The 26,230-nt window shown below is 41.0% G+C and overlaps 1 protein-coding gene across 1 annotated transcript; it reads left to right on the top strand.

Moving 5' to 3' along the window:
* On the top strand, positions 1-25,646 carry BPNT2 (3'(2'), 5'-bisphosphate nucleotidase 2). The gene is made up of 5 exons (XM_086608662.1): positions 1-372; positions 13,236-13,395; positions 14,294-14,389; positions 16,243-16,404; positions 19,773-25,646. Exons 1-5 carry the CDS (start codon positions 1-3, stop codon positions 20,042-20,044), a joined length of 1,062 nt encoding a protein of 353 aa, XP_086464788.1. The 3' UTR covers positions 20,045-25,646.
* Positions 25,647-26,230: the final 584 nt, after the last annotated feature.

Genomic DNA, 26,230 nt, shown 5'->3' with positions numbered 1-26,230 from the left:
ATGGCCCCCATGGGGATCCGCCTCTCGCCGCTCGGCATGGCCGTGTTCTGCCTGCTGGGGCTGGGTGTCCTCTACCACCTCTACTCCGGCTTCCTGGCCGGCCGCTTCGCTTTCTTCATGCTGAGCGAGCCGGCAGCCGGCGGGCCCGAGACCTCCCGCGGCTCCGTGGACCTGCGGGAGCTGCTGGCCGTGTCCGTCCTGGCTGCCGCCAGAGGCGGCGAGGAGGTGAAGCGGGTTCGCGAGGGCAACGTCCTCAACGCCAAGGCGAAGGGGAAGACGCGGGAAGGGGCTGAGGAGCAGCTGACGAGCGGCGACCTTCTCTCCAACCGCAGGATGTTCTACCTGCTGAAGGGCGCCTTCCCCGCCGTGCAGGTGGGTGCCGGCCTCCCTCCCTCCCTCCCTCCCTCCCGTGAGGCGGGGGCGGGCCGCCGCGGGCCCGGGGCCCCCTCCGCCGGTGCGGAGCTCAGCCCCGAGGCGAACCGCCGGGCTGCCCCGCCGCCCGGGCTCGGCCGTTTGCGGCGGGACACGTGTCGCCGCTCCGTGTGCTAACTGCCGACGGGAAACGCTGCCCGCCCTTCGCGTTGTTCCTTCCCCTCCTGCCGATGCTGTGGCGGCGCCGCCTCACGCTTGGTTCGCCGCGGGTGTTGGGTCGCGGGGGAAGGAGTTGGGTCGTGTCTGAGAGAAGCCGTGCAAGGTGCGACGGTGCGTTTGGGGTGATACGGGAGTGAGAGGGCAGAAACACCGGGAATCTAAACATTCCGAGTTACGCTTTCTGTGGTGAAGGACGAAGGTAACTTCCTAGCACCGGTTCTGCATATGTTTACGATGCTGAGATTAGTAGTGCTGTTGTTTTCTTTAATTAAGAAACTTAATTAAAAGAAAACTTAAGAAACTTATTGCCTTAAGTTATAGGAAGAGCCAGGAGTGGGGAGAAGAGATTGAGAATTTGAGGTTTAGGGACATAGTGGTACGATATCTGAGCTTTTAGCTTGTGGCTTTGGGTCGGCAGGTAAGCTAACAGCTGTGTCACATTATGGGTCACTGCCTATGTGGGCAAAACGAATTCACTTTTCTTTCAGAGGTGTACACCCCCCTCTGCTCTCGTTTGCCTCTGAAATCTCTGCCTAATACTTGAGGTGGCACCCAAACTAGAACTACACTTCGAGGCTTTTGGTTGTCCTCAGCATTATTTCTACTTTCGCTTTGGTAAATGGGAACTTTTCTTCAGTCTCTTGATGTTAAATTCCTGAACTTCTTACAGTCGTTTGAAACAGATAGAAAACCCCAAGTCTGGATCTCAAAGGTAATGGTTACATGCTTTTGCTGCACAGGTTGAGAGAAAACCTAGTGTAGTTAAGTTTATTTTTTGCTTAAATTTAGCTACTACTCAATGAGTTTTCAGTGGCTGTTCTGGAATTTACTCAGGATGGTGTGGGTTTTTTTTTTTTGAGGTTTTTTTTGACGTGTTGTAGAGAACCTGTTGAACATGAAATCTAAAGGAAACACCAAATTCTTCAATATCTGAAGTCAACTTGATATGTGATTAACCTTCCTTTGCAGAAAGCTTGTGAAGGTTGTGTTCTGAAGGTTGCTGGATTGTCTGTTAATGGTAAGCCACCTTCGCAGGCCCTGTGTTAAAGGAAGAAAAAGTATTGTCCCCTGTTCTCTTTTGCTGTTCAGTGTCCTCACAGATCTTGGCATTGCGGCATATCCGTATCACTGCCGGAAACCTGTGCGCTTTGTGCCCTTCCACGGGTGGAGAGACTTTGTCAGTTTAGATAGAGGAGTTATCTGTTTTTCTGCAGACGGCTGGAGGTTCAGTTTGGGCTTGAAGAGCTCAGTGAACTGTATTGCCTGTTCTGTGTCTGTGGTCATGTGTGTAAACTCTGCTCCGGTGCCTGGGATGCATAGTAGTGACAATCTGACTTGTGCGTCTTCCTCTCAGAGGGCAATAACTTTGAACATCTACTTTTAAAAAAACTTTGGTATTCTTTTTCGTTTTTCTTACAGTTGACTTGGGCTGGTAGTTGTTAAAAACAGATGATACTTTCTGAAGTGCAGATGTGTTCTCAAACATAGTATGAAGACAAAAACGTGTGTATATCTGGGGAACTGGAAAAAAATCAGGCATATGTCTTTTTTTTTTTTTTCTTTGTTTCCCTCTCCTACCCCACTTAGATTGTTTGAGCTTGAGCATTGAGGATGACAAGGAAGACTTTGACAAATCTTTCCGTTGATTTAGAGTTATTCAATCTGATAGATCAGCTCTGGGATATTTAGTATTCCGAGTATGTGATCTGGATAATAACAGCTTATCTCCTGCAGTGTTTAAAAAATATCCGCTAAGCTGTATATACTGATAAGACATACTGTCTCTTAAAGTCTGCACTATAACGAAGATGTATTCTTGCACGTTTGTCCAAACCAAAATAAAACTTTGTTTTATTATATACGTGTGGCACTCACTGTATGCTTCTCAGGTGTGAAGACAAGGTCTTGTCTCAATCTGTACATCCTTCGTATGTACCTTCAGCACAACACATCTGAAACTGTTACTGTTTCATAGAAGAGACCTGCTGCAGTTTTAGTGTGAAGATGAGGATTATAGAGGATTTCCTGAGACACCTCTCATGTGAAGCAGTGTAAGACTGTATCTTGTGAGAAGCGTCATGCTGTATATCTCTGGCCTTATCCCTGTGTACAGATGGATGCTCTAGAATAAAAAGCATTGCCGAAGTCAAATAAAACCCCTCTTCTCTTCTTGCTGGAGGAGATGCTGCTAACAAAAGCTGTCAAACAAAAACTGAAAGAATTCCAAGAGTTAACTTGTGCAAAATGCTGATTTACTCACATTGTGGAGTCCTTGAGCCTATCGGGGATACCTCAACGTTTAAATTGGTGCCAAATGCTGCAGCCAGGAAAAAAGCAAACCAGCATAAAAACTGGGTGCCAAAATATGCCTATAATGCAAAGGAAATGATCCCTCAATTATCCGCTAAGAATAGCTATGGCTTTCCAATGTTTAAATATAACCAGGGGGAGAAGTCATTTGGCTGAACTGAAGTCAGTGAGCAGCCTCGGGTTGCCTGTATTGTGCTGCTGGACATAAAGGAAAGGATGCATACAGTCTGTCTGAAGCAGATCTTCTCTTAAGGTGTGATTATTGAGAGGATGGAAGAGTCAGGGTTCTCACTTGCAGAAGCTGAAATAAATCTGGAAAGAGTCTTACAATCCTGGCAGTTGTGACTTAAAAAAAAGCTTTCAAAATCTGTGGAGAGGAAGAGAGGAAAAAAAAAAAAACATAGAAAATGTTTTGCCTTTGTCTTTTCATTTAAGTAAAGGTATTGTCTCTACAGGGGAAGAGGAACTCCATTGCTTACATCACCTGCTCTATTTCCTATAAATAGATGCATTTGCATCAGTTCAAGACTTCTCACAGCTAGGTTAGGTAAGACCTAAGAGGAGCAGATCAATTCTGTTTTATCACTGTGTAGTAGATTGAATGGTGTTGAGTATTGTTGTTATGTCCCTCAGAAACAAGCTTGAGAAAGACAGGGGAGGAAGGGGCAAGTCAGTTTTTTCTAACTCAGGTATTACCCGGTGTTGTCGGATCACACTCAACATCCAGCAGTGAATATTTGCACACATCTTCTATGAAGTATGTGCCATTGATTTTAAAATAAATTTAATGCTAAAATATGTGCAGTGGTTTCTCTTGATAGTGTCCTCAACTGCAGTTACAGGCTTGAGGTGTTTACTGATCCTGCACTATAACTGTGTGTTCCTCCTCTATTTGTTTGTCATGCTGAGAACAAGTTAAAGCTCTGATCCAGTTGTGATCATCCCCTCCACTCCTTTTATTTATTTTTTATCTTATTTATCTTTTCTGGTTTTATTCATTACTTTCCTGGTTGATTCTTCATGCAGCCGTGTTTATTCTTTGTGCTAGCATAGTGATGATGTGATAAGAAGGACTGGCATGGGAATCAGGTGAGGGGATTAAGGAAATCCTCAAACCAGTCCCCCTGCTGCAGGGAGGGGACTGGGGAAGCAGTGTTTCCAAATCCAGTTAGAGACTGACCAGAAACAATGGTATGTTCTGCCCAGAAGAGCTACTCTGTTTGAAGAGCTGATCTCACGATACTGGGGTTTCAGCAGCATTATATGGTAAAAGAGCTTCTGTCTCAGCACCACGCACTGGGGCCTTCTGTTTGTCTTAATGCTACTTGTCCAGGAGCCGGTACCAGGAGCTTGATATCTGAATGTATCCAAGGTAAAATTGTAAAATAAAGGTTGTTTAGGAAATTCTCTTTTTTTTTTATTCTTGTGACTGTGATGGAAATGAAGTGTTCCTCTGTCCCAGTCTTTCTCTTCAAGCAGCTTTTTATGGGTCTTGTCACTGCCCTGAATCCAAACGTTCTCTTTCCCAGTTAAGACAGATGATAAAATACGTCGTTTCAAGTTTGTGCATGATGGTGCTGGAATCGGGCATCAGTATTTGAAATGGAAATTTAAGAGCATGTCAGTCCTACTTTTAATGAGATTTTTTCTAAATTAACTCCACTTCTTTAATGTTTCCAAGCACTCCTGTTTTTTTTTTTATAAAGCTACCTTGAAGTACTTTCTGGGTTTAAACCTGCTGTTTACAAGCTTCTAACTATGGTGCTAACTATCATACTTAGAAAACTGGAATTTCATCTGAGATGGCAAGCTCTTCATCCGATACTGATTCTGTGGGAAAGATAGATATGTTAAAGTAGTAAATTTAAAAAACAAAATGCTGGTTAAACTTCAGAAGGATTTTAGTGCTGTGCTGAATAAGTTCAGTAATTTGTTTGTCTCTTCATGTCAGGAGAATGGCATCCTCAGGTCTTAGGGTTTTTAACAAAATTAATGTTCTTCTGACCTGGATGATCTTAGCAACTGCCAATGGGTTTCTAAGTAAAGCAAGAAGTGTGAATGTTAATTGAAATCTCATTAATAGATGTTGTCTGGAGACACTTCTCTTAACGTGGGTTTTAACTGATGCTAGATGGCTTATGCTGGCTCTCTACCTAAAATGAAATTAAAGCCTGTAACTTCATAGTAATGAGTTCTGTGATTATCTTTTTCAGACGTAATAATTACAAGTAGTTCATTTGGCTTGTGTGTATAGTGGGGGTGTTCAATCTGTCAGCTGAGCATCTGGAGATTTGAGTTTCTTTGTAAGCGTAGCCACTCACAAATAGCAAAAGTTTTCTCCATGTTATTTATTTTATTGGTAGACTTCTAATCTGGCCTTATTTTGTTGTTTTTTTAAAATGAAAAATGGTATTGCAACTCTTGTGACAAGCTAGTTGTCCTTTTCTCTCTGCTAGACTTGCATCTATATAGAACTGCAGTGGAGAACTTTGCCATCTACTGAAACAACTTGTGTGAGCTAATGAGCGAATGGCTTTATTGCTTTTACTAGTTTTAAATTCTGGTTGCTTCTACAGATTACTGCTGGAAACCGAATTCTGCGATCTGTGCTGATTCCTTCTGCATTTTTGTTGTTTTCACCAACTTCCATTCGTCATAAGTCTGCAGAAGCAGAGTTGTCATCTGGAGCATCTTTACTGTTTATGAAAACCTGTTTGTTTCACTCTGCTTCCTGATGGCTTGCTGACCAAAGCCACTTAACAAGTTTTAATAAGCACTAATTAAGCTTTTTGACATTTAGGCTTGTCCATATTCTTCTTTGCACATCCTGTCATCTTGTTCCTGAATGAAGTGACAACGACTTCTCGTTAAAATAAATGAAGATGTAGCTGATAGTAAAGGAATACTTCTGTCTGGACTTCTGTGCCTTGATAAATGCATTTCTCCTTTATCTGTGTCATGGCATTATTATAGAAGTATTTAGTGTTTTCATTTCAAGTGAATGACAACATAAGACTAGCAGTTTTTATACCTTTAATTATTTTATATGTTAGCATATTATTATACTTTACACATTTATATACAAATATATATTTTTATTATGCTCTATTACCTTTTAACAAGCTCTTTATTTGGAGAACTATGTGATTCAGTAAGATCCTCTCTATGCTTTCATAACAAAATCGACCCTGCTAAAACTCTTTGTAAATTGGACCCTAGCAAGAGGAACGTTTTTGAAAGGCATGAAGATCACCTGTAAAAGCTCATCTTTTCTTTCTGATATGTTGTGGTAATCTAAGGAGGAAAAGAACACTTTCAAAAGGAAGCGGCTGGCTTTAAAAATGTCAGTGTATTGAATAAAACTAGAATTTTTTACTGTGCTGGCAAGGCTATTATTCAAATTGTTTAAAGCTTAAAGGCATTTTAAACTTAAAGAAAGTGATATTTTGATATCTGAGTTGGCATTCTTTTCAGTGTCAAGTAACATAAGCTTTCAGGAAGCAACTTTCATTCATAGTCAAGGCTTCTACTTGCCACCTCCAAATTCAAAAGTTGGAAGGGAGGAATCATGAGTGGTCCTGACTGCAGGTGAACTAAATCTTGATGTGAATGTGAGTCCTTCCTTCTGTAGCAGATTTTGGAGCCCTGTTTTGTAACCAGCGTAAGTTAGCTCCTTTCTCCAGTTATTGCAAATACAGTGCTTTGACTGCTTCCTCCTCTCCTGGAGAGTGCTCTCCTGTTGGGCGTATTTATATGTCCTGACTTATCAAGTGGGTGTTTACATTCAGGGGTTTTGGAATCTGATTCCTTCATGCAGTTCATGTGTATAACGATGCTGTGAGAAGATGAGACAGCTTTCACCTCTGATACTTTTGAGGGAAAAAACAGAGAGAGGCTGAGCAATGGAGGTGGAACAGTCTGACTTGCAGTGTAATGGGTGTAAGGGCACACCACTCTTTGGAGCAGCACGCCAGCAGTGCTTGGAGGGGCAAGGTGTGAGGCTTGGTCCGTAAGCAGGGGAAAGCCCAAAATCTTCTGGTTGAACTGATTGTCCCTGAGTTGTGACATCTCTGAAGCACAGTCAAAGAACAGCAAATCAAGTACACACCTGTGCAGCCACCTAGTAGGTCAGTACGCCTTTCAAGGTGCGTAGTTGTGGGTATTCTCTTAGTGGCTGCTCTGAACATTAGTCCAGAGGGTCCATATAGTGATAAAATATCTTCCACTGTCCATAGAGGACATCTCTCAGTCAACCAGTAAGAAGGTACCAGAGTCACAGTTGGTTCATTGTTTCTAAACATTTGCATAAACTTATTTAGTTTTGTCCCTCCACTGTTTTCCTTCATCTCCTGTTATGTGAATACAAATGGCAAAGTTAATTTTGAATCTTGGGTAATGCTTACATTGCGTAATCGCTGGTGAAGTGGCTGCGTGTGTCGTGCAGAGTTAGTGCCTGAACAAAACGGAAAACCAAAGTCAAACATCTGTTAATGTTTTACTAACGTTCCCCTGTGCACACCATTTTGTCTGGGCCTCCAGGCTTTTCATTTTCATGCTGCCATTCAAATCAATAGACTTATTCATTGAATCATAGAATAGTTTGGGTTCGAAGGGACCTTTAAAGGTCATCTAGTCCTACCCCCCTGCACTGAGCAGGGACGTCTTCAACTAGATCAGGTTGCTCAGGGCCCTGTCCAACCTGACCTTGAATGTTTCCAGGCATGGGGTATCTACCACCTCTCTGGGCAACCTGTGCCGGTCTCTGTTCTTGAAATGTAATTCATGTTCTGACTAGTGAATATTATCCTTTGTTTTTACCTAAACTGTGGGGATTGTTTTGTTTTTACCTTGCGTAGCTTGATTAGTATTTCTTCTTGATAGTAGTACAGGTGGGATAGTGTTTATGGTGTTCTCGTTTTCTATTCTAATAAAACAGCACTGAGATTTGGATTTCAGAGGACTTAAATTATCAGTTTGGGTTATTGACTCCCTTGGGAATAGAGAGTTGTGCTACCTTTTTTTCAAGATGCTACCTCGTCTTTTTTCAAGGTATTGGATTGTTTGCATATTAAAATATAAAATTAGTATTGAGATGGTTAAGTAGAAGGAGTAGGATTTAAATTTTATGTAAATAAATTTAAATAAAACTTGCATACCACCAAATGCTAAGAAAAGCATTACATTTTCATGTACTGATGTTTATTTTTAAAAAAAATGTAGTTGAACAGAAACATCTCTTTATATTTTAGTATACGTTTTTTCAATTTAGTTTCTCCTTAATGGATGAAATCAAAGACAAAACTACAGCTACGTCTTACTCTTTTAAACACTGAAAAAGGTTGAGTTTGTTCACCTCGCCATGGACGGCTATCTAGTATTCAGGTAGGTTTGTTGGGCAATGAGCTGCCCATAGGCATCAAGAAGTGCTGGTAGGGAATAGCCCAACACAGGACAACAAGCCACTGTGAGGTTGTCTGCAGTCTTTACGTGGTCAGGACTGTTGGCTGTTTGTTTAGAGCACTGCCTTTATCCACTTGTGTTTGTAGTAGGTCCTGAGTTGCCTTCCATCTCCCTGACCAGATCTGTATTGCAATCACCAACATGCCGGAGGAGAGTGGATGTTTCAGAAGGCATACCGTGGACTTATCCCAGTGTTGCTGTTAGACCTCTGCTGCTGGCTCCCACAAGTGGCATCCCTCATCTGTTATGGGATTCTTGCACCTCAGACTCGTTTTGAGGAAGCTCTGCACTGACGAGATGCAGCCAGGCTGCTTCGTTTATGAAATAATTTTTTGTTGTTGACTTTTCAGCAGTAGTCTGTTCACTGATTTACATATATTTTTTTAAATTTCTGTATGTGATGCAGTTCCTCCTTGTGAGGAGGACTTTCCCCTGAAGTATAACTGAGGAAGATTGCTGAAACGTGGTTAAGCTTAGTGTCGGTGGGCGGCGTGCAGAACTTTGAGATGGGCTTTTGCGGTTTACAGCTGTTAGGTGGCTAACCCCAAAGAGCTGTTTATTTCTGTCTTCTGCTTGCTGTCTCAGTTCTTGCATGATGGATCGCTATCTAAATGTGACTCTTAGGAGTAGGCAAAGTTATGTATATGATAGCAAGCACACAAACTTTATAATTATTTACACTAATGTACCAGTGTAATTGATTCAGAGTGTCTTGCTGGAACAAGCTCTGTTGTCTGAAACATTTGGTGTTGCAATTGTCTTTCTGCCATAGCTGCTCCTAATTTCTGGGTGAAGGCTTTGGAATGCAGTCAACTACATATTCATATCACTACAGAAAACCTTGAAATACAAGGTTACAACATCTGGAGACTTTCAGCAAATGAGAATGACAAGTAGGAATGGAGCATCATATTAACACAAAAGCATGTTTTCGTGGTATATTCTCATACATTTAAAAAAAAAAAAGGCAGGGAGAGAGGGGAGAGACGTTTCCAGTGTTGAAGGTTGGTGATCTTCTCTGACAACTATGTCTTGCAAAGCCTATAACATAGCTTCCTAGCAATAAATAAATTCAGTAACTGCATGTGATGGAATGGCTATGAATTTCTACTTGGACTATGACTTGTGGACTGTTTCGCGAAGGCTACAGAGTAAATGGTCGTCTGAATGGAAGAACTAGTGACCCAGTTGATTTTTTTTTTTTAAATTTTTTTATTCTTCCACATGGCTCTGCAACCTCACCACTATTACCTTTTTTTGCCCCTTTTTCCTTTTTTTTTTCTGGCAAATTAATCACAGCTGTTGAGAGACTTCACAAGCATTATAAATGTTGCAGTGTCATGGCCACTGCTACAAAATTCGAACTAGTAGGAGATCTTTCTCTGAAAAAAATACCTTTCAGATAGTTTCAGTCTTTTAATTTTAATGTACTGTAACAACAGGTTTAACACGATATTCTTCCTTTTGAGGATTGGTTCCAACTCTTTAATGTTTTGGAGGCCTCTTCCTTCTGTTAAGGAAATGTGTTCTTACAGTGGTGCATATTATGCTGTAGTGGAACTTAAACTGCCCGGGGCTGTGTTGAGGCTGCCAGATCTGAGGGACTAGTCGTCTTGACTTTGCAGGACTGTTTTCCCTAGGGGAAAACACGATTGTCAGGTTTATTGTACAGTGACAGATGTTTAATTTGTAAATGTCACGCCAACTTCAAGGACTCTATGTTTGGCATACAATGCTTCAAATACTGGTTTTATGTGAGAAGACAGCTATGATGTATGGCTGGAGTTGCTGCAGTTCTGCTTGCTTTTTCTTTTTGAATTCTCTTGGAGAAGAGAGCCCTTAACCCTTTGCTAATAATCTGTTACAGTTGAGGTGTGTGATGTCTTGTCTTGTCAGGATGTGAATTGTGTAAAAATCCTGCTGATACGAAGTCTGTAACATTCAAACATAATCTGACAATTTCTTTACTTTAGTTGTCTTTCAGCATCACTTGCCTACAATATCTGTAATAAATCCCCTTTGACTAAAACAACTTATCTACTCTATCAGTCAGTTATCTGAATCTGAGCTAGCAGATTCAGCTAGCTGACTCCATCTGTAGCAATTAAAGGCAAATCAGTGGTTCTGGGATGTAGACATGTTGCGTCCCATGTGCATCTGCTATTTTGCCTTGACTGGACATCAGATCTAGTCAGTTTGGCAACCCTTTAGAATTTTATATTAGAGGAACCCACCTTTAAACATAGCAAGAATAAAAAAGCTTGTGTTCCTAATGTTCTGAAATGTCCTAAAAGTCCAGATTGGTTACACTAAGCTTCAGACATCTAACTGACATACCTAAACCATAAGTATCATCATCCCACTGAGTAATTAGTGGACTGATGCGTTTCTGAAGGGTTCACACAGGCTGAAGCTTGAAAGGCTGAGTAGCAATGTTTTCCTTCTAATTGGAGTAGATGGAGCATAGAAATACTAGTCTCCTAATGTAACTGAGGTGCTAAAAGTAAAAGGGGATGAATTTTTCTAAATTCCTGTTAGCACTACCGTTGTGGTTTAGGCGCAGCTGGCAACTAAGCACCACTCACTCCTCCCACCCACTCCCCCTTGCCACCACCCCCCCTCCCCCGTGGCATGGGGAGGAGGAAATATAACAAAAGCCTCTAGGGTTGAGACAAGGACAGGGAGGGATCACTCACCAACCATGGTCACAGGCAAAACAGACTTGATTTGGGGACAAATCTATTTAATTTGTTAGCAAATCACACTCAAAGAGGATAACAAGAAACAAAGCCAGATCTTAAAAAAAAAAAAAAACAAAAAAAAAAAACAAAAAAAAAACAAAACAAAAAACACCCACCTTCCCCACTCCTCCCTTCTTCCTGGCTCTACCTCCTCCCCTCAACGGCACAGGGAGATGGGGAACTGCCATTTCAGTCAGTTTATCACACGTTGTTTCTGCCACTCTTTCCTCTTAAAGAGAACTCCTCACACTCTTCCCCTGCTCCAACATGACATCCCTTCCCACAAGAGACAGTTTTCCATTAACTTCTTTGAGTCCTTCTCGCGGGATGCAATCTTTACCCATCAGACTGACCCAGAGCAGGTTTTTCCCACGGAGTCACAGCTTTTTTGGGCACAGACACCTGCTCCAACATGGGTTCCTCCGCTCCACTGTTAATCTCCAGCAATGGGGGGGGTTCCTTCCCACAAAGACAATCCTCTACAAACTCTCTTAGGCACAGGCATCTCTGCTCCGGCATGGGGTTCTCCATGGCCTGTGGGTGGGTCTCTGCTCCACCATTAATCTCCACGGGAGGCAGGGGGGGTGCCTGCTGTCTCACCACGGGCTGCAGGGAAGTCTCAGCTCCGGCACACCTCTTCCTGCTCCATCTTCACTGACCTTAGTGTCTGCATGGTCGTTTCTCTCAGGTCTCAGTCCTCTCTGCTGTAGCTGTGCTGGGCCCAACTGGTCTGATGAACTTTGGCAGTCCCAGCAGGATGAAGTCTGCCCAGCTGGTGCCCCGGGAGTGGGGTGCTTTGGAGTGCTCCAAGCTGTGCTGCCGCAGCCAGCTGCACTTGGGCGATGGTGGCCCAGCATGGGCAGTCAGCCACCTGGGAGGCCGGAGTGGGGCCTCCCTCTCCCCTCTCTCTTGACTGCAGGTCCCGCATGGCATGGGTTTCTTTGTCCCTTCTTAACCATGTTTATCACAGAGGTGCTGACTGGCTCAGCCCTGGCCAGAGGCAGGTCTAGCTTGGAGCTGGGGAGGCTTCTCGCAGCTCCTTACAGGGGCTATCTCTGTAGCCCCTCAGCCACTACCAAAATCCCATCACATCAGTCCAGCACATCTACTTGTGTCCAGTTGCGTTACAGCTCTCCTGTGAACCATGTTTGCAGTGGTAATAAGCTGATACAGATGGGTTAAGACTGATTGATCCATATTTCCCCAATAGTTGTTCTTGCCAGGTTATGTGATGTTTTGTAACATGAAAGATCGTTATGTACAGTGTTTTGTGATAACTGCATCTCTTGTGATCCAAAAATATCTTGCTGCTACAGTCACAATGACGTTGTATTGGGTTTTGCAATGTTATTCCATCCAACAGATTGGGACTGCGTGCTCCGCTACTGGACCAAGCGCTGTTCAGCATACTGAAATGCCCTCTGGTCCAGAATAAAATTCATTAAGCTGGGCAGCAAGTGACAATAGGCTTAAATATGGCCTTTGGCTGCTGTATATAAATGTTCTTCATGGGCCTTCTTAGGTCCTTAGCCTAGCATACCCTAAAGACAGATACAGAATAATATTAACTTGTTTATAAAATAACATTCATCGGACAGTTGAGTAATGGTTGCGTCCAATTGAGCTGCTTAAATTGCTAGTTGCAAGTCAGTGCTGGAAGCAGGAATATATACTAGGATTCCAGCTCCCCCAAGTCATACCAAAGCAAAATATTTGTTGATAAAATATCTATACATTTCAATCTGAATTTACTGATCTGTGTAAGTGACATATTAGACCCCTACCGTATCTGTATACCACAAGATTCTCCGAAGACAAATGTTCTGCTGGTAGTCTTTGAAGCAACTGCATTTAACTTTTGATTTTAAGAAAACTGCGATTCAGACTGTGAGAACGTGCAGTAGGAAGAGCTGCAGCCAAAGAAACAGTGTCCAGCTGTGGTTTACAGTGGTTTGTGGTTTTCTATTGCTTGTCACATGACAGTAATAGCTTTATGAGTTGCTGAAAAAATGACTAATTCATGCACTTTTAGCTGGAGGTGAAGGGAGAAAGAAGAGGTATGTTTTTCCCCGAATACCACAGTTACTGTCTCTGATAAGTTAATGCAACTGCTTTTGTTGTCTTGTCATATAGATAAACTCTGAAGAACGTGTTGATACAGCTGATCAGGAGACAGTCTCTTGGGATCGCAGTATTCCTGAAGACATAAAACAAAAAATACAGCCTAAAGAGGTTCCAGCAGAAAGTGTTACTGTCTGGATCGATCCCTTAGATGCTACACAAGAATACACAGGTAGCTGATTCTTGTTGACAAATCATGTGTATAATTCTGATGTCTGCCTTTTATACTGGAGACAAAATAGTAAGTATTTAAAATGGCATCTCTTGTTTAAGTGCATTATGTCAAAGCTAGTGTGATTTTTTTTTTTTTAATTGAAAAAATGCATAATTAAATATCTGTAGATATTTAAAAAAAAAATCTGAAATGGCTTTGGTATTCCTTACAACCAAGTAATTGCTAAAATAAATGCTAACTGTCATTTATGGATTCTGCTGGAATTACACATTTCTTTATTTCTGTTATTACTGTGGCAGCACTAAATATCTCAAAATATTTTTTGTTTGTTTATTTAGAGGGAATACTAAGTAAATATTCTATTTAACTTGATATAAAAAAAATTGTTATAATTCTTCAAAAAAGCATGTATAATTCAATCTTCTCCTTTTTCAGATGCTTTAAGATGTCGTGTAAGGAGTTCAAGGCAGTCCAGCTAAAATTGTTGCTGATAAGTACTGCAGCACAAACAGAAAAATGAGGATTTTTTTTTTTTTTTTCCAAATATTTCCATTGATATAATCACCTTCTCAGGTGAATGTTCTTTAGTATTTGAATTACCAGTTTTGAACCAATAGAGGACAGGAGGTGGGGCAGAGATTTCCATGAAAATACATGCTGCATTAGATCTGATAGGCGTATAGGTTATATCTACTGAACAGGAAAAATTGCTGGAAAACTGGAGAGTTTTCAAAAGTCTTTTTAAAACTGCAAGGTTATTTGAAGATACAACAAAGTTACGTAATTCTAAGAGGCAGAATGTAGACTGGTCTTCAAAGAACAACATTTCTGTAATGTCAAGTCTGCTTTCTTTTAGTGTTTTTGGCACTTGCTCACTCTCTCTTTTTGCCCACAGAGGATCTTCGACAGTATGTCACGACAATGGTTTGCGTGGCTGTAAATGGTAAACCAGTAATAGGAGTCATACACAAGCCATTCTCAGCATATACAGGTACCTTTATGCCTTCACACGTTTCCAGCATCTTCAGTCATAGAGTTAATTAAAATGTGATGTTTGAGAGAACATCTGTAGGTATAAACGAGAAAATAGTACCTGGGGCAAAAGAGCGCTGCTGCAGAACTCAGAAATAGAGCTGCAGATGTGTTCAGTGCTATGAAACTAAAAAGGAAAGTGCTGCACTTGTTTAACATAAAAATGATACATTTAAAACAAGCTAACTGAAAATATATTTAAGAATTAAGATCCCTTCAATCGGGGCACTTATAGCAAACCAAAGAAAGTGAAACCTGCACATACTGACCAGTCTTAAGCGTGCTGTTAGTCTTTAGCATAAGAGTACTTTGCTCATTCAGCCGAAGAACTTGGATCTGTGATATTATACCCAGGAGCTGGTGTTTATTCAGTGTGAATAACAAAGATTGATTAAAGATCTTAATGGCAGCTGTCTGTATGTAACAGGCAAGACTGTCTAGCATAGCCTTATTGATTATCTGACATGCTTTTAATGCCACAGCCATGAACTAATTAATTCTTCAGTATTAATGATGTATCACTGAGCATGGCTGCACGTTTGGCAATGTGTATGCACTTTTGAAAGCTTCAAAGTAGTTTTAGTATTCATGTCTTACTATATATTTGAAACAAGATTTTCTGTTCTCGTTTTCTCTTAGGTAATACTGACCTCTAGAGTTCTGAAGTTATGCAGTAGCTCTGGCACAGAAACTAAGTCTGAATAAATGTATTTTTTTTGTTCTCTTTTTTGGTCCACTGAACTCTCAATATTTTATAAATAGAAATATTTTACTGTTTTTAAATGCGAATTTAATTTCCAGTCATATGAGTATGTGCTATATTCCAATATGCTTTAAAAATCTTGGAGGTTTTGGAACAGCAAAGTATCAACATCTATCTGAAGAAATGGTTTTTTAGCACTGTAATTTTGAGAATTTATCTCCTTTAATGATAATAAAGTGTGAAATGTTCAGATGTGGCATCAGATGAGATGCAATGAATTCTGTCATTCTATGTGAAGAGTATTCCTTTCCCAAGCTGGAAGTACCAATGTATTGTGAGTAGGATTGTTCCTAGTACTACCACACAAATACAGAGCAATAAAGGGCAGTCGGTGTTGTTATTACACATAACTCAGTCTGTTGCCGCACAATCTGGCTCTCTACTGAGATGAAATTGCTGGTTAGTCTGCTAAGTAAATGTCAAATTAATGGTTAGAGGATGCCACCTACCAAGCTCGGCTTTGAACCTCATGATGAAAGAGGTGGGAGGTTGTGTATTCTAAATCCAGTCCTCTGAAACACACCATAAATTGTTTTCCTTAGTATTACTATCCTCCTGAGTTATTTCCTTCCTTAGCATTACTATCCTTCTGAACAAAATCACCCAATAGCATTTTGCTATCTGTTTTGAAGGGTAGTAGAGCTTTTTGTTCTTACAAAAAGGTTGCTTGAGGAAATATTGGAGCTATTTCTGACTCAGAGCCATCCTTTTAACTTCTGTGGCTTTCCAGTTGCAAGTTCTAAATATTAGTACTTCAGATTTTTCCCTCTTACTCTGTTTTTTGGAAGTATCGCACAAGGGTAGTCAAGCATGGGATAATGCCATATGCACAAAAGCCTGTGTGCGTGGGGGCTGTTTCTCTTCCACTTGTGTGCGCATATGGACATGTGCCCCTTCCTTCTGACAGCCCTGACTTTCTCTTTTACAGTAGAGAGGGAAATTAAGTCAGAGGCATCAATTCCATTTTCTCAGATAAATATCCTTTTGTCTTTACACTTAACAGAGATTGTCTTTTGTAAATCTCAGCAGAATTTGTGTTTCTCTTGTAGCCTGGGCAATGGTGGATGGCGGGTCAAACATAAAACCTCGTTCCTCCTACAATGAGAAAACTCCAAGGATTATTGTATCCCGCTCCCATGCAGGAAAAGTTGAGCAGGTTGCACGGCAGACCTTTGGAAATAAGACTGTGATAATCCCCGCTGGTGGAGCAGGTTTGGTTCCTTAAGCATCCTATCTGTTTAATTACTTCCAAATGATTTAATGGGTTAGCTGTTATTAGACAAAAGGATATAACTGGTGGCATTTCCTCTTTTTCCTCTTACCGTTTTTTCTTTACATCCCTAAAAGCAAGCGCTTGACAGGAGGGTCACAGTTGCAACCTAGATGCAGACTTAGTTCAGGCTTCAGGCTATTCACAAGTTTGCATGCTAGTGAGTCTAAGCCTGGACCAGCAGTGTTACTGGGGTCCTTCCACTGAACACGCTGATGTGTGTTCATTGAAGGCACCGATGCTGCTGTGGAGAAAAAAAGGTTGTGTGACCACACAGAATCATGGTAGAGCATGTGTTGGTTGTTAGTTAACTAGTAGTACATTTAAACAATTTTTTAAGAAAAAGCTGTTAAAGTTTGGTACTATTTCTTGCATTTATATCAAAAGAGAAAACTAGTGTCACTAAAGTCCATTTTTATCTGCCTCACTTTAATTCAGAAGGGGTTCAGCTTATTTTGTGTAACCTTACACAATATCCTTATGTGTGTTACTGACAGAATGCAAATACGTGAGGCACTAGCATGAAGCAATAGCTGTTTTCAAGTCACAGAAAAGCCATGCAGAACTTAAATTTTGCAGAAATATATCATTTTTTTTATTTAACACGGAAAGCTAGAGCTCCCTTACAGATTGCTTAGTCAAGAAGGTCTTGCACAGGTTGTTGACAATGAATCTAAGCAAGTTTTCTTACGATAAAGGCAGTGTAAGTGTAACTGATGATAGTAGATCTTTTCCAGGGCTTGACTCTGTATAAAGAAGATAAAGAAAGGAACAGTTTTATGAAACAAAGATATTGGTTAAACAGTTGAAAAATTGAAAAAATTCCATAAAAGAAAGAATACTGTTTTGAGCCATGACTTTGTACTGCATAATGTATGATAATGGGGAACGCCCTTGCCCAAGTTGCTTTATTAAAGAATGGTATATGCATCTTCCTTCTGTTGTAATAAAAAGCCAGAAAGAAAAAGGTAGGCTTTGGCACAGTACAGAGACTGAGAAATAAGTGAGTGAACGTAAGAGCATAGAATCATAGAATGGTTAGGGTTGGAAGGGACCTTAAAGATCATCTAGTTCCAACCCCCCTGCCATGGGCAGAGAAATCCTCCACTACACCAGGTTGCCCAAAGCCTCATCCAACCTGGCCTTGAACACTTCCAGGGATGGGGCATCCACAACTTCTCTGGGCAACCTGTTCCAGTGCCTCACCACCCTCAGTGTAAAAAATTTCTTCCTTATATCTAACCGAAATCTGCCCTCTTTCAGTTTAAAGCCATTGCCTCTTGTCCTATCACTACACACCCTTGTAAAAAGTCCCTCTCCAGCTTTCCTGTAGGCCCCCTTTAGGTACTGGAAAGCTGCTATAAGATCACCCCGGAGCCTTCTCTTCTCCAGGCTGAACAGCCCCAACTCTCTCAGCCTGTCTTCATAGCAGAGGTGCTCCAGCCCTCGAATCATCTTCGTGGCCCTCCTCTGGACTCGTTCCAGTAGCTCCATGTCCTTCTTGTGTTGGGGACTCCAGAGCTGAACACAGTATTCTAGGTGGGGTCTCACAAGAGCAGAGTAAACGGGCAGGATCACCTCCCTCGACCTGCTGGCCACACTTGTGTTGATGCAGCCGAGGATATGGTTGGCTTTCTGGGCTGCAAGCGCACATTTCCGGCTCATGTTGAGCTTCTCATCCACCAGCACTCCCAAGTCCTTTTCCTCAGGACTGCTCTCGATCCATTCTCCGCCCAGCCTGTACTTGTGCATGGGATTGCCCCGACCCACGTGCAGGACCTTGCACTTGGCCTTGTTGAACTTCATGAGGTTCTCACAGGCCCACCTCTCCAGCCTGTCAAGGTCCCTTTGGATGGCATCCCTTCCCTCCAGCGTGTCCACAACACCACACAACTTGGTGTCATCTGCAAACTTGCTGAGGGTGCACTCGATCCCACTGTCCATGTCTCCAACAAAGATGTTAAATAGCACTGGTCCCAGTACTGACCCCTGAGGAACACCACTCTTTACAGGCCTCCACGTGGACATTGAACTGTTGACCACAACTCTTTGAGTGCAACCATCCAGCCACTTCCTTATCCGCCGAGTGGTCCATCCATCAAAACCATGTCTTTCCAGTTTAGAGACAAGGATGCCATGTGGGACAGTATCAAATGCTTTGGATAAGTCCAGGTAGACGATGTCAGTTGCTCTTCCCCTATCCATCAATGCTGTAAGCTCATCATAGAAGGCCACCAAATTAGTCAGGCAGGATTTTCCCTTAGTGAAGCCATGTTGGTTGTCACCAATCACCTCCTTATTTTCTATGTGCCTTAGCATAGTCACCAGGAGGATCTGCTCCGTGATCTTGCCAGGCACAGAGGCGAGACTGACTGGCCTGTAGTTCCCTGGGTCTTCTTTTTTTCCCCTTTTAAAAGATGGGGGCTATGGATTCCCCTCTTCCAGTCATTGGGAACTTTACCAGATTGCCATGACTTCTGAAATATGGTGGATAGTGGCTTAGCAACTTCATCTGCCAGTTCCCTCAGGACCTGCGGATGCACCTCGTCTGGTCCCATGGACTTATCCACCTTCAGTTTCTTAAGATGGTCTCGGATCTGATCTTCTCCTACAGTGGGCGGTTCTTCATTCTCACAGTCCCTGCCTTTGCCTTCTGTGACTTGGGCTGTGCCGCTGGAGCTCTTGCCAGTGAAGACTGAGGCAAAGAAGTCATTGAGAACCTCAGCCTTCTCCATATCCCGGGTAGCCAGGTCCCCCATTTCCTTCCGGAGAGCGCCTACATCTTCCCTAGATCTCTTTTTATCACTGACATATCTATAGAAGTTTTTCTTGTTGTCCTTGATGTCCCTGGCCAGATTTAGCTCTGTCAGGGCTTTAGCTTTCCTAACCTGATCTCTGGTTGCTTGGACAATCGCTCTGTATTCTTCCCAGAATATATAGCAGAACTATATTTGAGTTTCTGGTCTTGTTCCTTTGATGTGTCTCTGGATAGGTCTCTGTAGCATATTGGTAAAGGCTGTCTAAAAATAATGTGTCTCAAATACCCAAGGCTTTAATCAGAGTGCAGTGGAAAAATCTCAAGTGGAGTGGGGTGGGTGATGTTCCTTTTTCAAGTTTTTCTCTACAAGTCAGAGGGCAGACAAAGTTTATTAATGCCTCTGCCATTGTATTGGCTGACATGATATAATTAATGACATCACTTTCCTAAATCTTGCATGTGTATATTTTTAACACTTACTAGTAGATTTATCCTTTGTGATAAGCAAGAAAACTTAACTTTTTTTTTTAATATCTGCTCATTTCTTCTAGGTTATAAAGTGTTGGCCCTCCTTGATGTGGCTGAAAAGAATCAAGAAGAAGCTGACGTGTATATCCATGTCACCTACATTAAGAAGTGGGACATATGTGCTGGAAATGCGGTGTTGAGAGCATTGGGTGGCCATATGACTACCCTGACTGGTGAAGAAATTAGTTACACTGGCTCAGACGGCAATGAGGGAGGACTTATAGCCAGTATCAACATGAACCATAAAGCACTAATTGAAAAACTTCCAGATCTGGAAAAAACATCACACAAATAAACTTGACTGATGGAGAAGTACAAGTTGTGCTTTTGTAGCCTCGAAGTGCTCTGTCTGAAGAAGCAGGTCTGAAAAGCTGCTGGGAAAGGTGCACAGCAAAGCAAAGCAGTTTGGTGTGGGTTTGGGGACTATATCGTGCATTGAGTTTCTTCAGTGGTGGTATTTAAAAAAGAATAAAATAATAATAATCAGTAGTAGGAAGGGGACTGACTGCCTCACATCTCAGTTTCCATGTTGGATTTTTTTCAGACTTTTTCATGCAGTTCTTATACTCAAGGTGCATATACACTATATATTGGTGAACGTAGGTAAACTAAAGAAAAATCCAAATTTATTCATAAAATAGTCAAAGTAGTTTTTACAGGAATTTCTTGGAACCTTTTAAATCTTGTTACTGTAGTTGTAGCAACTCCATAATGAATTAGGTAGGAAAGAAGGCTGATTTGTATAGGCATCTGGTAACTCTGTAAACAATTTAGCAGGAAACATGACCCTGTGTTCTGTGTCCCCTGAACAGAAAGCACAAGAAGGTTGATACAAATTTATATGCAGCAAGGTTATCTTTGACAGTGTGGTGCTCCTCCTGCTTTTTAAGAGAGAAAAAGAAATGTTCTGTACCATTTTGACTTTTTTCCTGAAGATGTAAACCAGTTTAGTTCAGATGGGTTGTGAATATCAGTGTTTTATTGATCAGTGTAATTATTTCCATATACCTTTTTAAAAGAAGGTAACGTTTCCTTGTATAATTTTTAACAGTTACTTCTTGTCCTTCATTTCTACGTACAGTGTTGAAGATGCATGCTAGATTTTTCTCTAATATAGGACTTGTTCATCATTTGGTGTTTGTGCCTATAGAAGCAGTCGCTTTTGTCAGTACCTTTGTTTTTCTTATTTGGTTGGTTTTTTTCCATTGGATAGAGTCACATGGAATAAGTTTAACAGAAATAGTAAGTTGACTGGTTGTTTGCATTTACAACATGAGGTATAAACCAGCAATTTTTCTACAACCCTGGAAATAACTTTCTGTCTTTTTAGGTTAAGATGCACTCTTTTCTGCAGAAAGTTCTTAAGCCATCCCAGGCAGCTTGTGGTTGCTTGGTTTGTGGAAATTTACATAGAGACCATTTGAACTTCAATCCGTTTAAACAAATTCGAACTACGTGTGGCACTTGGAAGTACAGTAGGGTCTGCAAAACTTTTCAGAAAAATTTTCTTTGTCAGTCCAGTATGTGCAGAACAGAACATGGACCCTTTGACATCAAATGACGATTTGTTGCACCTCTAAAATATGTGGACTTCTGTCTGCAAAAATGTAACCATCTGTGTTGTTCTCTGTACCCCTCTGAAGGGTTTCAGGAGATTAAAATGTGCTTATTATTTGAATTATCAGTAGGTAAGCTTCCCATCTCTCCTCAAGAAAGCTAAAACTCTTAGTTAATACAGATGTTTTCTGTTCAAAGTTTATTCAGTATAAGCTTAGGCTGTTTAAACCAAATTCTTAATTACTTTCATTTTAACTTCTTTCATCGTACTTGCTTAAGAGGATTTTCTCCTTATATCAGTAGTGGAGCATGTCTAGATACTTCTTAACTTCTAGCTAATGTTCATGTTTCCAGAAGACCTCCTCTGTCTGATGTTGCATAACTACAGATACAGACTTTTATTTTGTAAACTTACTGGCCAAGTAGACTGAAGCTTAGTCCTACTAGCCTTTTGGTGTACGGGTAGTTTTTTTAGATAACGTTTTTTCCAAAATTGACACTATTGCTGCTGTTTGAAAATAGCTTTTACACCTGTAGATAATAAGCAAAGAAGCTTAACTTCCAGTTTTTAAATTTAATAAATGACTATATACTATGACACATAAGTGAATATGCCCTTTTTAAAAAGGGACTGATATATTTTGAAAAACTTATTGAGCTTCCAAACCTCAGTGAAGAATAAAGATCCAGATATTTATCAAGGCTTTAGTAATATTTGACAAAAACACTGCAGCTTTTTTCCTTCAGGCTGATTCAGATGACTTAAAGCCTAATAAAAAAGCAGCTCTTTTGTTTATTAGTTAAAGAACACAGATTAAAATTTAAAGATTAAAAATAGCCATAGTTAGCCTAGAATAAAAGCTTAATTGTGTCACAGAGGTTGAATGCACAATGTTTAGATAGGCAATTAAGACAAAGTCTGTGGCAGGTTGTGGTTTTAGATTCAGGTTGAAATCAAGTGTAAACTTACCTTGTGAAAATGTGACTGCTTTTATTTTGGGTACGATTCTATCGCTTCCTTGCATAAACTGTGATCAGACTTAGCTTCTGTATAAGGATGAAAAATAAGATGATGTCACATATCGTACAAGGGCTTACTTGCATCTTAGTTGAAGGTATACAGCAGGAAACAGAAGTATTTGCTGAAATTATTTTTCTTTTGGAAGATAAGGTACAAAGAGGAGCTTCAGCTCTCTTTTTCCTTCTTTCCATATGCTGGCTAAAATACGTAGTCTTCCATTAGGAAGACGTGCTTGTTTAGACCCAGTTATATCCTAAATTGCTTTGTTGCAATGGATCTCAGTGTTCAACACCTTTCCCTGTGGATCCTTCTTGGCCCAATCTCACTTCTTGTGAAAATGAAGAAAAGGTGAGAATGAGGTGCCCAGTTAATTACTTCTGGTACAGCCTAAGCGCATACAGCTTTCTCGCAGCTAACACCTGAGGTGGTGTTTGTGATCTCCCAGTCTAGTTTAAAGAGGAGCTTCTTTGATACGAGAATAGGTAAGCACCTGGTGAATATCAGTGTCTGATGTCATTTTACAGTAAATGCAGCTCTTATGCAGACCAGCAGGTGTTCAGAAGTGTTTGCTTAGTGCAGGTACCAGTGCACTTTGACATTTGTATCATGTTAACACTCAGTATATCCTATTTCTTTCACTATGTTTACACTCTATTCTAAAACATTTTACTATTCTGGGTCAAATACTTGTTTGATCTCAGCTGTGTGGATGTGACTTAAGCTTATGCCCAAAGTGACAGGAAATCATACAGTACCTATATCTCACTGCTGGGCTAGAACATTGTTCTTTACATTCTAGCCTTTTCCACATAAAACTGTCATACAGTTTTTAAGGATTGTACTTAAAACAATTACACGATGTAGGTGGTTCTTACAAAAGTATGTCTTTTCTATAAATTTTAATTAAAAAATTCACAGTATCATTCTCACTCCAAACAAGGGAAGTAAGAGAATGTATTGTTTTACCATTGTTTTTCCAATGGTGGATTTTTTTTGTTCTAGTGGCTTTTATGATTAAGGTAATTGCAAGTGAAATTATTCTGAAGTCGTATGCATTTTCTTGTTTTCATTCTGGTAAAGAGTGGATGGTAGCATAGATGATACCTAGTGCTGTACCAAGAGTCCTAACTTGCACTCCTTGAATGAATGTTTTCTAAATACATGGACGCAAATAAAAGGGTTGAATATTGTTACTGGTTTTGAGTTTAACCCATTTGCCAGATGTTTATAGATGGATTTATATAAGCGTTGATTGTTCTGGTCTACAGAGCATGTAATAATAATGAAAGCAGCCAAGATAGCTTACTTGGATGGTGAATTAACCATATAGGTGAAGCTGAGAGGTCATCTAGTGATGTTGTTTCATATGCTTTGTTTTACAGTCATTAGAGTGGGCAGATTTTATAATCGGCTTCAGGTGTGAGAGGAGCATTGTGTTTTTTTAAATAAACAGTGGGTGGAGATCAGAGGTACATAGAGAAGTCAGCACTGGAGTTCATCTCTGCTTTTTTGTTTATAAACAAAGATACCCCAACATCTTTGTAGCATCCTTTTATCTGCTGGAGTTGTACAACAGCGGTGCAATACCGTATACTCTTGGTTTAACAGTGTGAAACAAGGAGTGTGTGTCCCCCAAGAACAGTGCGATGAGAAGTGACCGAGTGTTGTGCTGGGCCTTGCTTGTGTTACACCAGCAGAAGCAGGCTGCTTCGTTGTCTCATGATGTTGTTCCAGTTGCAGTTTCTCTGATGGCAAAACTGCTTTTGTAGACTGCTGTCTCCCCAATTATGCCCAACCCCTTCGTGGATCCATTTTCTAAAATAAACTAGAGAAGTGGAGAGGAAAGGAGCAGATGGCTGTGCTGGAGAAGTCGTAACAGAGAACACTTATTTCCTTTTCTTAATTTAAATTTCACCGATAGTTTAATTTCTCTTGTCCTTTAGGGGTTAGATGACTATACAGTTAAGATTTAATGGACCACAAATAAATGTCTGTGTGATATTAAGCCCAAGCAGGGTGAGAGTGAAGGAGACTGCCTCTAATCAAGGAGAGCCAGGATGCATGGCTTCCTGTCAGGCGATTCATGCTGAGCCTTTTTCCAATGCTTTGTTGTAGACATTTAGGACCTTTCACACAAACAAGTACAGATTTGACTTTGCTAAAATACCATTCATAGTCTATCTTCGGACCTGCTGTCCTTAATGGTAAAACTACACTATATCCACTTCACTGCAACGTGACTTGCTGAGACAGGTCTGGTGACTGAGGACTTAAAGATTGCCTGACTTTTGAACCACGCTTTCTGTATGGCAGCTCTTATAATGAAGTCATAGCACCTGCTGCAAGAGACTTCCCACCTCACAAGCAGGTCATGCCACTCACGAGTCCTGTTGAGAAGCTGTTGAAACTTTATACTTCATGGTTTTCAGATGCCACACCAGCTCTTGCGGTGCTTCTGAGAGAGATTCAAATCTCTGGAGCCAGCAATTAGCAGCCGCTTTTCCCTCTTTGCTGTTCTTCATTTTTCTGTTCCCTTCTGATCCTTGCTCCTTTTTTAGTCCACGTGGACAAGAAAAATGAGAGATTGGAGGTGGAAACGGTCCAAGAATGAGAGCCACAGCAGCAAACTATCAAGTTTATCCTCAGGCTGTTAATGTTTGAGACCAAGGTCTAAGGTGCTGATCCTACCAAAAGTGTAATAGATGCCAACCAAATAAAGGCATCTTGAAGAGAGGTTCATGTGATTGGTGGTACTGGACATGCAGAAAAGATGCCAATGGACTAAGGAGAAGTTAAACTGTCTTGAGAAGAAAACAGCTTTTCGGTGTGATGTTGCAAACATTTGGTATTTGTTCTCCTGGATGCAGAGCTTCATTGCTTATCAAAGAGGCTGCATTGGCCCTTGAAAGGCCTGATTTTGCTGGTCAGTAGCAGCATTCCCACTGAATTCAATGTGAGCAGAGGCAGGCCAGGTAAAACACAAACAGTAAACTAAGCTAAGTTCTGAAGAGCTCAGCTTCTGCCAGTAGAGCAAACAACCTGGGTTGTGTTAAACTCTCCTCTGGTGGCTTCAGTCTGTGTTACTAGAGGACTTGGAAACATCATCCCAGTGTCTCGAGGTTTGAAGTCTTCACAGTTTTTTTATGGTCTACCGCTGATAGAGCTCACTTTCAGATAATATTGTTTTCAACCCCAATTGTTCCTTATTTGTAATTCACATTTCTTTTTCTCCCCAAAGGGCCAGCCACACCGACATTTTTCCTGTTGTCCCACCAAATTGTACTGGCATTTTCCAATTGTGTGCCAAATTGAAACAACAATTCTATAAATAAACTCTATGAAAATACTAATCTGTGAGGGTGTTTTCCTATGCCTTGTCTTTCTGTTGGGTATTTATTATTTCTTTGTGTACCAGATTTTTTTTTTTTTTCCCCTTTTTCTGGTAATGCGTGTCAGGCTGCTTCAGCTGCACTACATCCGTCGTGTGTGCATGACTTTCTGCCTGAGGGATTATCATTATTGACAGGCTCAGCCAAGTTCATGATAAATGTAATTCAAGATCTCCACTGGTTTTGCTTTCATATGTGTGTTTAATTCTGAAAGCTGGTGGATTTGTGTGATGGAAAATGAGTGCTTAGAAATCCCCTATATAGTATTTTTCCTTGGATCTGAAGCTTTCCTTCCAACATCATCTTCGAGACTCTTCCTAATTATGTTACTTTTTTCTGCTTGAGTCTCTTGTTTCCATGATTTTCTAGTATCCTGCCAAACTCTACCATTACCAGCCCTTTTTCTTATAATGTGCCACTCTTCGTAAGTGAAACCATGGAGTAAGTTGAAAGGTGCTTTAATATCCCTCATCAGTGTGGCATTTTGGGCTGTTCTTGGGTTCGGCTTCAAATA

The sequence above is a fragment of the Tauraco erythrolophus genome, chromosome 3, assembly GCF_009769465.1.
Source record: "Tauraco erythrolophus isolate bTauEry1 chromosome 3, bTauEry1.pri, whole genome shotgun sequence".
Classification (NCBI taxonomy): Eukaryota; Metazoa; Chordata; class Aves; order Musophagiformes; family Musophagidae; genus Tauraco; species Tauraco erythrolophus.
This window is presented reverse-complemented; position numbering and strand designations above follow the sequence as displayed.

Bases quoted from the DNA above. Each gene is read 5' to 3' on its own strand.
- BPNT2 (XM_086608662.1), top strand. From the start codon at position 1: ATGGCCCCCATGGGGATCCGCCTCTCGCCGCTCGGCATGGCCGTGTTC. The intron at 373-13,235 runs GTGGGTGCCGGC...CTTGTCATATAG, and splicing joins GCGCCTTCCCCGCCGTGCAG to ATAAACTCTGAAGAACGTGT. The intron at 16,405-19,772 runs GTTTGGTTCCTT...CATTTCTTCTAG, and splicing joins AATCCCCGCTGGTGGAGCAG to GTTATAAAGTGTTGGCCCTC.